This window comes from Oikopleura dioica, chromosome 1 (genome assembly GCF_907165135.1).
Source record: "Oikopleura dioica chromosome 1, OKI2018_I68_1.0, whole genome shotgun sequence".
NCBI classification, from domain to species: Eukaryota; Metazoa; Chordata; class Appendicularia; order Copelata; family Oikopleuridae; genus Oikopleura; species Oikopleura dioica.
In genome coordinates this window covers 5,399,883-5,415,225 of record NC_137291.1, presented here as the reverse complement: position 1 = coordinate 5,415,225, position 15,343 = coordinate 5,399,883, and the positions used below count along the sequence as shown (strand labels likewise).

Sequence of the window (15,343 nt, the reverse complement as noted above, 5' to 3'; positions counted from 1 at the left end):
TCGAAAGATAAAACAGAATAAGTAAATTTGAGTCTAGATTTTTACATCGCCGACAACGACAACATCGATGAAAGCAAAGTAATTCCTGTTCACGAAAATGTCATCAAAAACTTTGCAAATATCGAGATATTTTCGATTGTAGACCTTTCTGACTGTATTGGATGGGTAACGATTATGGAGCTGTGCGATTCGAATTTGAGAGAAACACTAAAGAGAGGAGATTTGAGCCTGGAAGAAAGGAAAAAAATTGCCATCGGTGTCAAGGAAGGAGAAGAATATTTAGGACAGATTGGACTATTTCACTTCGACCAGAAACCAGAAAATATTCTTTTTAAAAATGGGAAACCAAAATGGATAGACTATGGCATTGTCGAAGAATCAACAAAAAGAGAAAGCTATCGTCAAATGGGTTATGTAAGAAGAGGCAGCAAGTTCATTAACTGGAAATATCTTTGTGAGTATTCTTTTCATAAACTATTGTCTGAGCTGTCTTCTTAGATGCCGGGTCAGCAGGTTTTACTGGAGCTATACAACTAGGATTAAACAACTTGGGCTACGAAATTGAAAGAAGTAAACTTTTCATTCTGATTTTGAGCGATTGGAAGACTGCCTGGAGCCTTGTTTTCAATCCAATTGAACCGACTAAAAGAAAGCATGTTAAAACGATTTTGAAGGTAGATTCATGAACTCTGTATTCTTCATTTTGACGTCAACTGTTACTAATCATTTAGACATGCAACGCCGAATGGCTTTCTAATGCGACTCCTCATTCTCATCAAATTCGAAATCTATCAAAAACTATTTTGTTATCGGATGCGTCTACTCACGACTGCTTTGATGATGAAAATCTAACGAAATCTCTATCGCTTGCATGTCTTAAACACAGATTGACAAAGCAAATGAACGAAATCTTCGAAAACCTGACCAAAAATGTTCTCAACCAAAAAGACAGCAATCTCTGCGTCCCTATTTCCGTGAGTGTTCTCCTTAAATGGGCCATCAAAAACGATTTGAAAGTAAATGATGAAGAGATGAAAAATTTCACAGTCGAGAGAATTTTTATATGTCTGATAATGATAATATATCCTCGAAGTTTAGCAGGACTGAATTATAACCCCGATAAAGAAGAACAATACTATCAACACACAAAAATCGACAAGATTTTGGAGAGGCTAAGACTCGAAACATACTTACACAAAAGTGGCTGGGAAATACTTGCGAGGCTTGGTAAAATTGGGAAAAGCATCTTGAACTGGCATGAAGGTAAAGAAACTTTTTTTTTTTAATAATCATTGATCAGTGCTTCTTCATAATAATTTCCAGTTTGGCCGACCTCTAACAGTAATTGGCTTATGTAAAAATTCACAAGGAGATATCTGTTATCACCAAATGACTTTGGATAAAGTGGAAGAAAAGAAAGGCGAAAGGAAATACGTTCTTCAAAATACTCAGTTTACCGACAAAAATCCTTCTCAGATACGAATCAATCTCAAGAATCCTTATTATGACATTTATAAAGGAGGAAATGAATCAACCTTTAATTTTACCGGTCCAAAAATGGAAAAACTCCAGTTAATAAATGGAGAGCGGAACATGATCGCCGATCAATGGTATCTCTATCCTTATGCTTATTCAATTACTTTGTCAAAAGCAGAAAACAAAGACAATCCCAATTCATCAACAGTCCTCGACACAGATCGAGATACGAACCCTGGTGCGCTTGTTTTCCCAGTAGACGTGAAGATATCGCTTGAATCAATTGTTGCAAAATTGAAGAGAACGAGTTCGCGTGATGATTTAGACAGATTGATACTCTCCATTGAACGCTTGAATTTCAATGACCCTGAAAATGCTGCCAACTGGGAATCTGTCATATTTAGAGAAAGAGGTGTCATTGGATATCAAAAGATATATGGAGAGCTCTTTGACAAAGATATGAAGAGCTTGGAGAAATTTGAGCTTACCCAATTTCAGAAAAAATATTGGAAGAGAATCCCCTCTTTCTGGTCGTCGACTTAGACGTGACGAGCTTAAAGAAGAAACAGGAGAATGGATTCTTGATGAATTTCTAAAACCCAAAGTCATTTCAGTTGGTGGAGAAGCAATTGTTCTCGAAGCGAATTTTGATGGAATTGAGACTGCCATTCGAGTACAACCTTTTGATTCCGCTCTTTTTACGGGAGTCGATCGTAATTTCACAACGAACATCAATGATCTGAACGGTAAAACTTTGATTCTTTGGTCGCGAATTTTTTATTTTTCGAGACAAGTTTTGCCAAGTTTGACCATATTTTGAAGACTATAAACCTGCAGAGAATGACTACAAGAATGCCAAAAATGTTATTCCGCTCCATCCGAATGTTATAAGAAATATTTGCAACATCGAAATGTTTCTTCCCGGCGATATTCACCAGGAAGATTGTATTGGATGGATAACAATTATGGATAAATGCGACTCGGATCTAAGAAGCAGGCTCAAAAAAGAAGATTTGAGTCTTGAAGAAAGAAAAAAGATAGCACTTGGAGTCATGGAAGGAGAAAAGTATTTGAGAAAAATTGGCATCACACATTACGATCTGAAACCCGAAAATGTTCTGCTTAAAAACGGGGAAGCAAAACTGATTGACTTCGGTATCGTTGAAGAAAGAACAGGAAGAAAAAGTTATCGCGAAACAGGATACACTAGGAGAGGGAGCAAGTACAGGGACTCTTATCATCTTTGTAAGATATGACACTAGAATTAAATTTTCTAGATACAATTCTAGACGCTGGGTCAGCAGGATTTTCGAGCAACTGGCAACTTTGTGGATTTAATGGAGGATTTCAATCGAGGCTGCATGTTTTCATTCTCTGTGATTGGAAGACTGCATGGAGTCTTCTGTTTGATCCAATCAAGCCAGATGAGGAGGAGAAAATCAAAGATGAGCTTCGGGTTTCTATTGATTCATATTTCAAATCTTAAGATTTTTCTTAGGATTGCTATGCAGAATGGCTCTCAAATGAAACACCAGCAGAGGAAGATATCCAAAAGCTGTCACGAATAATATCTTTAAAAAATGCGTCTTCTTATTTTAGCCTTGACGATCCGAACTTAACGAAGTCAATTGCGATGGCCAATATTAAACAAAAAATGACAAGACAAATCGATATCGATTTTAACAATGTGATGATGAATGTTTTAGACCAAAAAGAAAGCGACCTTTCTGTTCCTATCTCAGTCACTGTTCTCCTTAGATGGGCTATAAAAAACGACTTGAACTCTGATGATGAGATAATGGAAAGGTTCTTTACCTTGGAAAAAATATTAACAATTCTGGTAATGGTCGTTTATCCGCGAAGTATGGCTGGACTCAATCTCAATCCGCAAAAAGAAGAACAAGATTTTCAAACAAACGAGATTGAATTACTTCTTAGAAGAATAGAATTCAAAACCTATTTGACTGTAAGTGGATGGGATATCATCAGAAAGGCCTTGCCGCGGGATGAATTGAAAGGACACTTCCACTTTGAGCAAGGTATAAAAAGATACTTTACATTTCTACTAAGTTTTTTTATCAAGTCCTCCTTCATGGAAACTTCACATTCTCCCGTCCCCTGACTGTAACCGGCGCTTATTTGAATCCCGATGGATCCATATTTTTTCACCAAATGGTGCTCGACCGTGTCGAAAACTCCGAATTCATTCTTCAAACCACTCTTCTCGACCATTCCGGCTCGCAAATCAGAATTCCTCTTTCCAAAGAATTCTACGTTTCTTACAAAATGATGGAAGATTGCTTTAACTCCTACAAAGATTTTGTTTATTACGGAGACAACAACGAGTTCTTAGCTTTAGTCAATGAAAATTTCAACATGCAAACTGAAAGATGGTATCTACTGCCTCACGCATACTCAATTACTCTCAGTCCGGAATAAATAGTAAGTGAGAAATACATGTAACATGTAGTATTTATTTTCAAGATAAAAAAATCTCGTCAGATCCTTATGAATGTTTTAGCTACAGCCGCTCTTCTTGCCAAGATTCTTGGCTCATCACGTGATTCCTCCATATTGATTAGATCTGTAATAAATTTCGTAAAAATAATCTGAGTCGACTTTTTCAGTTGAACATTGATAAAAATTCCGTATAAATAAATTTCATCACAATATTATAGATTACAGTAGGTTCTTATTGAAAACGGTCATTTTCGGTGCAGCTGGTAGTTTTGACCCCATTAATGTTGTTGATTCCTCAATTGTCAGAATTTAATTTTTTTTTTGGAAAGGTGACCGTCTTGAAAGAATAGTTATGCACTTTGGATCAATACCACCGGTCCTAATTAATTTGAGCGGACATAGAAAAATCATTATCCAATTAATTTCTCATTCGCAGCAATTCTCCTCAGAAGTATGCAGTGAAACTATGAGAGCGCTTTTATTTTATCTTTTTTCTTGCTTCTCGGCCTCCGTTATCGATAAGCTTTTGGTGAATTATGATAAGAGAGTCCGGCCAGGTTATGGTACGAATAAACCTGTCAAAGTTGCCGTTAATATTTTTGTCAATTCTTTCGGCTCAATTTCTGCGAAAACGATGGATTACCGGATAAATATGTTCTTGAGACAGAGATGGACTGACCCACGACTTCGTAAGTTTTTTCATAAGATTACGTAACATCTACCGTGTTCTAGGGCACAATGTGAGGGGAGATCCAATAGCGCCAGATGCAACATATTTGGACAAAATTTGGGTTCCAGACTTGTTTTTCAACAACGAAAAGTCCTCTCGCTTCCATGATATAACTCTCAAAAATAAGCTCGTGCGAATAAGTCGAGAAGGAGAGGTTGTTTACAGTATGAGGATCACGCTCGTTCTCTCCAGCCCTATGTCGCTGACAAAATTTCCGGAAAGTTTTTGAAAAATTTTCGAAAAAAAATTATTTTTCTTTCTTTCAAAAACTCACTTAGATGGATACGCAAGAAATTTACATGCAACTGGAATGTTTTAGCGTCACCAACCGCGAAATCGACTTTGAGTGGGACGAGAAAAAAGAAGGCGGGCCTTTTCAATTCAATGAAATTGTTCTTTCGGAAGGTCTCAGGGTTTGTTGAAGAGTTATTTCTTTGGGAAACTGAAAATAACTCTTGTGAAGGACTTTTCTTTTGATCCTAAAGGGATTTTACTTGGGCAATGTGACAAGAACTACGAAAGTGGGACTTTCAGGACTGGTTTAAAATCTAAACTTTAGATTGATATAACTATAGAAAACGGAGCATTCCGAAACCACAAAAGCTGCATCGAAGCAAAATTTGTCGTCACTCGTCAACTCGGCTATTACATCATCAATATTTTCATCCCCACTCTACTCGGCGTTGTTCTCAGCTACATGAGCTACTGGATTGACCCGAGAAATTCCCCTGCTCGAATTTGCATCGGTGTTTTCGCTAATTTAGGCGTAAATACAGTAGCTACTTCAGGGTCACTTCCCAAAGTTTCTTATATCAAAGCGATTGATGTTTGGTTCTTTGCCTGCCAGGTTTGAAATCAAGGAGGAATACCGTGATTAATGTGCCCTAGATATTGACGTTTATTTGTTTGGTGGAATACGCAAAAGTGAATGTGTACATCCGAGATCATAAATTTCGCGAGCAACAAATCGAAATTGCCAGGAAAAAATATGACGCGCTTATTCAAGAAGAAGAATCTCAGGTTGAAAAATATCTTTCAAATTTTTTTTCATCGAAAAAATTAAGGAAGACCCAGACGACTGGTTATTTGAAATTATCGGCGAAGAACCCCCGAGGAAGAAAACTGAGCTTCCTGAGTTTCGCTACGATGAGCTTCCGCCTGTTCCGGATGCAGAGTGGTTGGATGAAAAATTCAGACTCTGGATTCCTGTACTGTTTTTGGTCTTTAATGTTGGTTACTGGTCATATTATTCATAAATAAAATGAGCTAGAAAATAAATTTGTCCTCATATTTCTTTGTCGAATTTCAAAATAACTTCGTTTCATTTGGCCGAAAGTTTGTTTTTTTCCTAGGATTAGTCCTAGAATAGGAGTGTGGGAACACACAAAGTCAAATTTAATGGCATATCAAGTTTTACAGATTTATACAAATTTGGGCGATAGTTGTCAATTTCGCCGGTAAAGGGAGACTCAACTTTCCCTTTTTGTAACTTGTTTCCGGGTTTTATATAAATTGAAAATTTTTTATGAACAGTTGTTGCGACAATATAAATGGAATTGCAGAATGAAATGCTCAGAGTTTTCTCGATTTCGAAGACTGGAAATCCACCTGCATGAAGGTAAAAGAGAACGTCAACTTCTTTTTTTGATTTCAAAATTTAGATCCTTCTGACTCTTTTTGGGTTGCTTGTTAGGGCACAACAATGCTCCTCAGGAGTCAAGGATCTTACAATGACCCCGGGATCAACTGGTGAAGATGTGGCTCGAGCGACTTATGGAAAAGTCTGGGCAGAGATCTCAACTTGGGATCCGAAATACGTAGATCGTGACTTTTTTGTTCGTTATGCTTACACAGAGAGTAATTTCGGTCATTAACAATTGCTTTCGACTTTTTAAAATTCATCATCTAGGTATCATTGAGCATCAATACGTTCAGCAAATATGGCCAATCGACGAGCAACAATTCAATTCAACCAAAAATTCTGGCATGAAAAGCGCTGTTTCGACTACGTTCAATGTCGACTGGGACGTGCTTGAGTACGATGAGCTGACTATTCCGACCTACTCAATGCTTGCGCTATTTCTGCACCTGGATGATCTTAATTATTTTCCGATTCCTTTCTCCATCGATGCTCAAGGTGCGATTTTCGAAAACATCACTCATCACACTGTCGACGGTTTCAAGGATGCTACTGATGAACTCGATCTGATAACTGAAAGTGAATGCTTGACGAAAGCTCTTGATATTGTCTTCGTCGTCGATCAGTCGGGGTCAGTCAGTTTGTCGGACTTTGAGCTGATAAGACAATTTCTTGAAGACTACGCTAAATCCGTCAATATCGGGAGTGATACAACTCGTATCGCAATTAGGCGTTACGCATCTGATACAACGCTCTACTTCGCATTGAATGACTTCAGAACAAAAATATCATCAATGAAATTCAAAATATGCCTAAAATAAGTGGTGGAACAAACACTGCCGATGCAATCGATGCTGCGCTCTTAGATTTCGGAGCTGACAGACCAGAATCCGCGAAATTCATGGTCACAATTACTGATGGTGCCAGTAACTCATTCGCAGCAACAAAAGCGGCAGCAGATAGAGTCAAAGCAAATTCGAAAAACATTCAATCGTTTGCTATTGGAGTTGCTGGAGCAAGAGAGGATGAATTGGAGGCCATTGCGACATCCCTTGATCACGTTGAAATGCTTGATGGATTTGGGGATTTCGAGCCAATCAAAAAGAATCTTTTGAGCAAAATCTGCACGGGCAATATTGAGAATAACAACGGAGGAGACACTCAAATTGGGGGAAGCACTGGTACGCCTGGAAAAATAACTTATAAAATTGGAATGACTGGAAAAGACAACTTCGACGTGAAAGCTTCTGGTCCTCTTACCTTCTTCTACCATCGAAGTAATCCTCAGCCCGGCCCTGCCGCTTACCAAAAGATGTTCAACGCGACTTCTAGTAACTTAAACACTTGGATCAACCACAATGTTGGCTCCGGTCACTCTTTCGTCTACCTCTCCGCTTACAACTACAGACCGTCCAAAGCTATCGTCTCTCTGCAAATCAAAAGCGGTGGATCATCTGTCCCACTTGACCCAGAACCAGTCATGTGTTCTGCTAATGCTTACTGCGATGGTGGCACCTGTGAATGTTTCCCTCAGTATTCACTAGATGGTTCTGGGAACTGTGTTTTTGATCGATGCGCGAATGTGGATTGCTTCAATGGATATCAATGCGCTGAAGCAACAGGAACATGCTTTTGCCCAGATGATCATCTCCAGTTAGACGGAAACTGCTATCCTGCGACTTGCCCAGATTCCGTTGTCAAAGTTCATGTAAGTGAAGAAACAAAAATATCGAGCTAGTTATTCCTAGGAAAATGAATTCGGCAATGCAATGGGCGAGCTAAGCTCCCCTTGGCGAGAACACGCAGTCGACTACCCGAGTAATTTCAACTGCACTTACGAGTTCGAAACTGTCAGAGCTGAAGGCAGCTGCTATGAAGTTCTGTTGGAAAAGCCTTTCGGAATCGAGGCTTCAGCAAACTGCCAAAATGATCGACTCGAGATTTTTGACGTCTTGAACGCGGATCAAGGTAAAAACAAGAGAAAACTTAGAACTTAACGATTTCAGTGAATATGGATCACTCTTCAACTCGACCTGCAGGTGCAGCAGTTATGTGTGGAGATGCATGTATTGCTGAAGGCGGCTGGGTTGGAAAAATCTGCGGGGACAAACTCAAAATCCGATTCAAGACTGATCATATTGCAGAGGACATTGGCTGGAAACTCAAATGGGTCCTTCGACCAAAAGAAGAATGTGATTGTCTTTGCAATCGACCATGAATTCCTTTTCAGCCTGTCATTTCGAAAAGTTCCTTTGATTAGAAAATTTTCTGCCGCAATAAAAATGCCGATTTTGCATCCCACGTTTGAGCCTCTTTTGGGAATCGCAGCTCATCTGAGCTTGCTTTCGCAGTTTCCTTCCGGCTCAGACCTCGTCTATCCGACAGCTTCACTTCAAGAAATCAATACTGCGTAAACAAGTTCCAAAAAAGCGAGATTTTTATCAACAGAATACCATATTGGGTCGGTCCTTATCAATGTGCAAATGCAATATGCCTAACCAGCTGGTAGTGAAAATATAAGCTCCTCAAGAATAGAAATCAGCACAGAAAAGGTATAAAATGAAATCTTAAGGTTTGCTAATAAATAGCATTGGTGAGTTCCAAATGTACGATACTGAAAATAACGGTTCGATCTCCCCGCTTCTGGGCTGGCACGTGTCAATATGAACAAAATCGGCGATTACCACTTCAAAGTCGACTTTTGGCGACTGGCGCTTCCTTCCGATGTCGTCGAAAAATTTCGTTCGCGAATAAATTATCATATCTTCAACTTGCTCTGTTGACCTTTTTAGCTATCGCTCGTTCTATTTCTTCTTTTATCGAGCGAGTTAGAAGTTCAAGATAAAATATTTTTATGTTAATTCAACTTGAAGAAGCTTTTTCTTTAGCATACTAAGCTTTTTAGCGATTTTCAAGCTTTTTTTACAATCTTGGATATTTTTTCTTTACAAAAAACAATAACGAAAAACCACAGTATTCCTCTGTGAAAGCTACAGTAATTAAAGAGTACCTTGGTTGTAATAATCCCCCTAAAAGCATCACTTTTCCGATAAATCTCATAAGAGTACAAAGTTGGTGGCGCTGTTGGCGCGAGGGCGCAGTGACGCGCCGCGCCTCGATCGTGAAAGTTTACGATCGTCAAGAAGCTGAGAATACAATTTAACGTCTCGATGAGAGATTTCACGAAATTTTGGGCGCTTTTCAATGCCGTCGAAGCTCTTTCTACCAAACGTAAGTTGAAGAGATAAATTTTTGGAAAAAAAATTCTAGCAATAAGATTTTCATAAGATTATTGATTTATTTTTATAAGTCAAAAAAGAATTTGGATTTCTTTCTCCGCCGTAATTAATTATTTAAAAAAATATTTTTTTTGGCGGAAAAACAAACAATTTTAAATTTAAATATTAATTTTAAAATTCATTAATTTGATTTTTTAAAATAAAATTTTTTACGAAATAATTTCATTTTACGTGAAAGGCATTTTTCTATCTCACTCTAGAACTCCTCAAAGTGGCCCTAGAAACACCGCTTTTAAAATTGTGACATGGCGAAGATATGCGCAATAAGTGTAGGGAAATGAGTTGTCCCTTGTCAGCGCAGTCACTCCCTTGTCGCCTTTGGAATGGCCCCCTTTGCGCGTCCTAGTGATAGTCGCTGACCTTCCAAACAAATATTTCGCTATCGATTCTCTTTTCAGCGCAAATTTACGGAAACTGCGGCGGAAATTATGCCGGCGTTTATGGTACTGTTGCTTCGCCTGGGTTCCCGTTGGCGAATTATCCGAAGAATTCTGCTTGTAAATGGACTGTAGAAGTGCCGAAAGGGATGATTGTCGAGGTAAGAGATCCAACTTCATTTTGACGAAGGAAATTTTTTGGACATGAAAAAAATTGAAGCTAAATTTCCGCAATTTTCGAGTTTTTCACACGTGTTTTGGAATCACTTCGGCGCCGTAATATTTCAAGCTCGAGTGTACCCGCGCTGTAGCGGATTTGTTCATTACGCCGAGTGAAAAACTGTTCACCAAAGCAGCTAAACCTAAACGTCACTTTTTCAGGTGGACATGGAATGGATGGATTTGGAGCCCGATCCGAGTGGATGCAATTTTGACTTTCTCGGTATCATTTATTTTCTTATCGCTTCTTTTCCTTTAGACACCCTTAAAATCCTTTCTAGCATTTTACGACCAAGGAACCAAACGAAGAAAAGAAAACACCTTCTGCGGATCCAAGCCAATTTTCCCCATCATTTCAAAAAGCAACCAATTCACGATCGAATTCGGATCAGACGGAAACGAGGAAAAATCTGGCTTCGCACTTCGCTGGATGGCTGTAGAACCGGCAAAAGAAATCTTCAACTGTGATTTTGAACAAGGAACATGTCTCGGGTGGGACTTGACTTCGATGGGAATCAGCGCAGAAGAAGGTGAGTCATCAGTTCTAGCTGTACACGTACAGTCGTAATCGCCGCCGCAAAGCACTTTTTTGTTCCCCACCGCAAAATAACGACCCGCGCCATTGATGTTTTCGGGAAAAAATCGAAATGAACAGAGTTGCTTGATTGACTGGGTTTTCAACAAATTGATGATTCAACTAAACTTTGTATTTGCGGTTCCAAAACTTAAGGAGCCCCCTGACGATAGAAAAATAAAATTTGCTTGAGATATTTTGCTAAATAAACCTCTTATAAGTATTGAGTCAATAATTTAACTCTATTTTTAAACCAAAAATCGAAATTTCATTTAAAAAATATTTAAATATATTTAAGAAACCGTCAATCAATTTAATATTTTTTCTCAGAACCTTTATCCTTGAACCTTCTTTTTACCCTTTCCACGTTTTGATGTGACTCAATAAGCGACTCGATTTTTAGAAAACTTCTACGCTGTGGCCGAACTCGATCTGTCTCCAAGTAACACCTCTTCCACAAGTTTCACCTTGGTCTCTCCCACCGTGTGGCCGACAGCGACCGACAACTGCTTCACATTTCAAGTCCGCCCAGGCTCCCTCGACTCCCTTCAAGTCATCGATTCCAGCGGCATCGAACTTTATTCCCAAAAAGTCGAGCTCGATCGAGGATTAGAAAATTGGTCGCTTGTTTCAGTTCCACTCCCGCGAGTGGTCGAGCCAGTTCATGTAACGTTACAATTTCGGAAGCTGATGATTAAGCTTTTATCGCTTTGAAAAAATATTTGAAAATTGAGATAGAAAATTTGAAGATGTTTGTTTTAGATCCGCATCAAGGGCGAGCACAGGGGAGATAGTCCAGTTCCAGCCGCGCTAGATGATTTCAATCTGGACTTTCAGAAATGCCCGATTCTCCGAGAAGGTAACGTGTTTTCGGAAGGATTTAACCTGTTTTGGGAAATTCACCAATAATTTTGTTCCGTGGAGAAAAGCTTTTTTCAATACAAAAACCTACAAATTAGCCGCTTGCGGCTTAAATTTCACATGAAAAAGCCGCAAATTTAGCCTGCGGCTTTTTTAAAATAATTTTAGCCGCAAGCGGCTAAAATATTTGATTTTTTTTAAATTTTTTTTAATGAATTTCTAAAGAAAAAATTAGGTTTTTTGTAGACTTAAATTCATTTAAAATTTTTCCGCGAAGAAAAATAGTCAGATCCGTTTGTAGAATCAGGAGCAGATTTAGCGGCTCGCGCAGGGCTCATCTGTCAACTGCTGGAGTCGCCATTACATGACAGATCTTTCCGGCGCGAATACGTGCAGGAAGTTTGAATCAGCTTCCCGAATTCTCAGATTTACTAATGACTGTGTTTTTAGCGTTCACATGCATTCATCGCTTTGATTATTTTTTGTTTTTCTTGCATGGGAAATTGAATATTCGAGTAAATAGTATCAATTTTCCTCGTTTTTAGAAATCTCGACAGCACCAGAATTTGAATTTATTATACAGAATTAAGTTAAAAATAAGCAAGTAATTTTTTATCAATAAAAATTAATCGCCATGGGAAAGAAAAAAATTCTAGCGCTAGGTTTTTTCGCTGCGGCTGGCTTTTCGAGTGTCAATTCCACAAATTGGGGGACTAATCATGAAGCGAAGGAATATGGAACAAAAGCTTGACAAAATGTGTTTAGATAAGCCGCCGTGCGGTCTTGGACTCTACAGATGTCAAAGTGGCAAGAATTGCATTCCCACAGAGTACATTTGCGATGGTGTTAAGGAATTGGTCCGAAAAAATATAGAAAATTCAAGATTTCATAAATTTTGTTATAATCTTCTCGGTATAGGAAAAAGGGTATCACTATGCAGCATAGTTAGGGTCAACGAGCAAAAAATCAACCCCCAAACCCCTTCAGGTAACTGCCCGAAACTTTGGGACTATATATATTTTGGCCCATCTTAAAAATTTGTAGTTGAAAATTTTTTGGTATGATAACGTTTTCGAGGGTCAGTAACACGTGATCACGTGGTCAGACCAAAAAATTTTCAATAACAATTTTTTTAGTTGGGCCCAAATACATATTGTCCCAAAGTTTCAAGGCTTTACCAAAAAGGGTTCTTGGGGTTGAATTTTTGCTCGTCGGCCCTAAGCATAGTCAGAAACTGGGCTTGATAACCTGTGTAGAAAATGTGAGTCAGGGTCTTGTCAAAACTATTTCAGGACCCTGACTCAGGTTTTTTCACAGGTTATCGAACCCAACTTTTGATAAAGCATGTTGACACCCTTACTTTTTCATTCAAGGTAAATTTTCTCGAACAAAAAAACAGGATTGCTTTCACGGAGATGACGAAGTCTCCTGTCAAAAACTGGAAATTCCAGCAACTCTTCTCTTCCCAACGCAGCTGGGCCCACAGCTCCCACCACAAGCGCTCCACCAGACACCACCACTCAAGGTAACAGTTTTCGTAAGCGATAGGGATTTACTGACACTAATTGCGATCTAAGAAAAAGAGTTGTTTTGACGAGCGAGCTCGGAATCCGCGAACTCGGAAATGCGAAATATAAAATTACAAAAGCTAAAAAGGACATGAATAGATTCGAAACTCTTAGAACTCAAAAGCTCGGCTAAACGTGAACAGCGCTAGAATTAACGAATCGTCATTATTTTTGTTCAGAAAATTACTGCGAAGAAAACGAGTACTCCTGCTTGGGGCGGGCGGGATGCATTCCAATCTCCTGGCTCTGCGATGGGACGAAAGGATAGGGTTGAAATTATGCCGGAGTTATCGAGGCTATCGCTTGGTCTTTTGGCTTTGATAAAATGCAAGCTTTAGAAAAGGCTTTCAAGGGAATATCTTTGAACCCAAAAATAGAATGCGCACTTGGAGATGACGAAGAAAACTGCCCCGAGAAAAAGGTAAAATTTATGGAAAAAATTCTTTCAGAAACAGAACAAACAACAACCACAACGGATTTCACGACAACAACCACTGTTTCTACATCCATCACAACATCGTCAACAACTCAAACTGCAACAACGACCGTGTCAATTAATGAAACAGAGTCAGAGAAGAGTGAAACGGATGTTGAGCTTCCACCCTTTTTCAAAAATTTCACCGAGTCCGGAATCGAAACAAACTCCTCCGTCATTCTCAAATCGCATCAAAACTCAACAATCATCGAAGAAGAACTCGAAATTGTCCAGCTCGTGCGCGTCGCTGCCCCAACACCAGATAGTGTCAAAGGAACATTACCGTCCCTAATTCTCTCGACAGTCATTCTCGTCCTTTTTTCCATCTTCTAAGTAGTCAATTTCTGCTCATGTAAATATTTTCTACCTCCTGCCCAGCTGTACAAAATAATCGCTCTGAAATAAAAATTTCTTTTTTTTTTCAAACAGTATCCAAATTCATTCAACGGAAACTGTGTCGACGCTCCCGATTGAAGGAAACTCCAAGGGCTGATAATTTCTCCATTTTTTCGTTTACGTCGTTGTCGTCAATCTGAGTTATTTTTTATCAAAATAAGAAAAAGAGACACTCACGGTAGATAAATCTGGATTGTAGTTATTCACGTTCAGAGTCCCATTAGTAGAATGGATCGAGTTTCTCGCGCCATAAAGTGGACCGATGGAATTTCTAGCGCTGTTGAAAGGCGCACGATATCGTTCTTCGGCAAAGTGTCGACCGATCAAGGTTTGGTTTTTGATAGAACGAATCTTTCTTTGGCAGAAATGACTGCATGCAGAGATGAAGTCCGCCACTAAAATTCAGAAACACTCATTTTTCAATAAGGGACAAATTGTCCCGGACAATATACCTGTCAAACCGATCGAAAGCAGACAAGTAATGGTCATGTAAAAGAGCGAGACTTTCTTTTCGGTTGGCTAAAAAATAGGGCAGCGTCAAAATAGCTCCTTTGAACAGGAGACCAAACCTTATTGACAAAGCATAAAATATTTTCATTCTTGTTGCACCACTGTCTAACGTAAACATCCTTCACAGGACAGTAGTACGTAGCTGGTACATCAAAGAGGCCAGCAAATGCGTATTCATGAGCGGCTCCGTATCGGCCAATGTTGTTCATATTCATCTTAATTTTTAATTTATGATAGAGATTCCGAATTACCTGTATCATCATCGAAAACGAAAAGAAAAAAAGCTCGATGCAGATTCTGCAAAGAAGATGGACTAAAAACGCGAATCGGATTTGTGGACTCCAGACAACTTCGACTACTTTCTTCCCCATCACTCGCAGTTTTCGTTTTTCTTTTCTTGCTTTCATCACTTCTCGATTCGTCAGCTTGGATGCTTCTGAAACAGATTCGTCGATTGTATGATCTGATCCGAAAATCGTAGATTTTTCTTCGAGCTTTCTTCTCTTCGCATCTGACAAAATTTCCATTGATCAATGCAAAGACGATACTGTACCTAATCGTCGTTTTCCATCCTCAAGATAAATGTAGCTCGTGAAAACAAAACTTGGAAAAAGCGTTGCGATCTTTTCAATGATTCTTTACGTGATGGAAGTCAAGGAAGAGTACAAATTTGAATCATTTCCAATTGAATTTGCCAAAGCTTGTCCAGTCCGATTGGCATAAAATTATTGTAGCAAGCATTCTGGCAACCGAATAATA

At 38.9% G+C, this 15,343-nt stretch overlaps 2 protein-coding genes across 2 annotated transcripts; both read left to right on the top strand.

The window, feature by feature from the left end:
- Nucleotides 1–6,331: 6,331 nt before the first annotated feature.
- LOC145711756 (uncharacterized) lies at nucleotides 6,332–8,523 on the top strand. The gene is made up of 4 exons (XM_081789445.1): nucleotides 6,332–6,532; nucleotides 6,576–8,013; nucleotides 8,054–8,273; nucleotides 8,312–8,523. The coding sequence occupies exons 2-4, from the start codon at nucleotides 7,114–7,116 to the stop codon at nucleotides 8,521–8,523; spliced, it is 1,332 nt and encodes a 443-aa protein (XP_081645571.1). The 5' UTR covers nucleotides 6,332–6,532; nucleotides 6,576–7,113.
- Nucleotides 8,524–9,416: 893 nt separating this feature from the next.
- Nucleotides 9,417–12,580, top strand: LOC145711754 (uncharacterized). The gene is made up of 8 exons (XM_081789444.1): nucleotides 9,417–9,536; nucleotides 10,003–10,142; nucleotides 10,363–10,423; nucleotides 10,482–10,730; nucleotides 11,178–11,440; nucleotides 11,537–11,633; nucleotides 12,401–12,492; nucleotides 12,554–12,580. The coding sequence occupies exons 1-8, from the start codon at nucleotides 9,476–9,478 to the stop codon at nucleotides 12,578–12,580; spliced, it is 990 nt and encodes a 329-aa protein (XP_081645570.1). The 5' UTR covers nucleotides 9,417–9,475.
- Nucleotides 12,581–15,343: the final 2,763 nt, after the last annotated feature.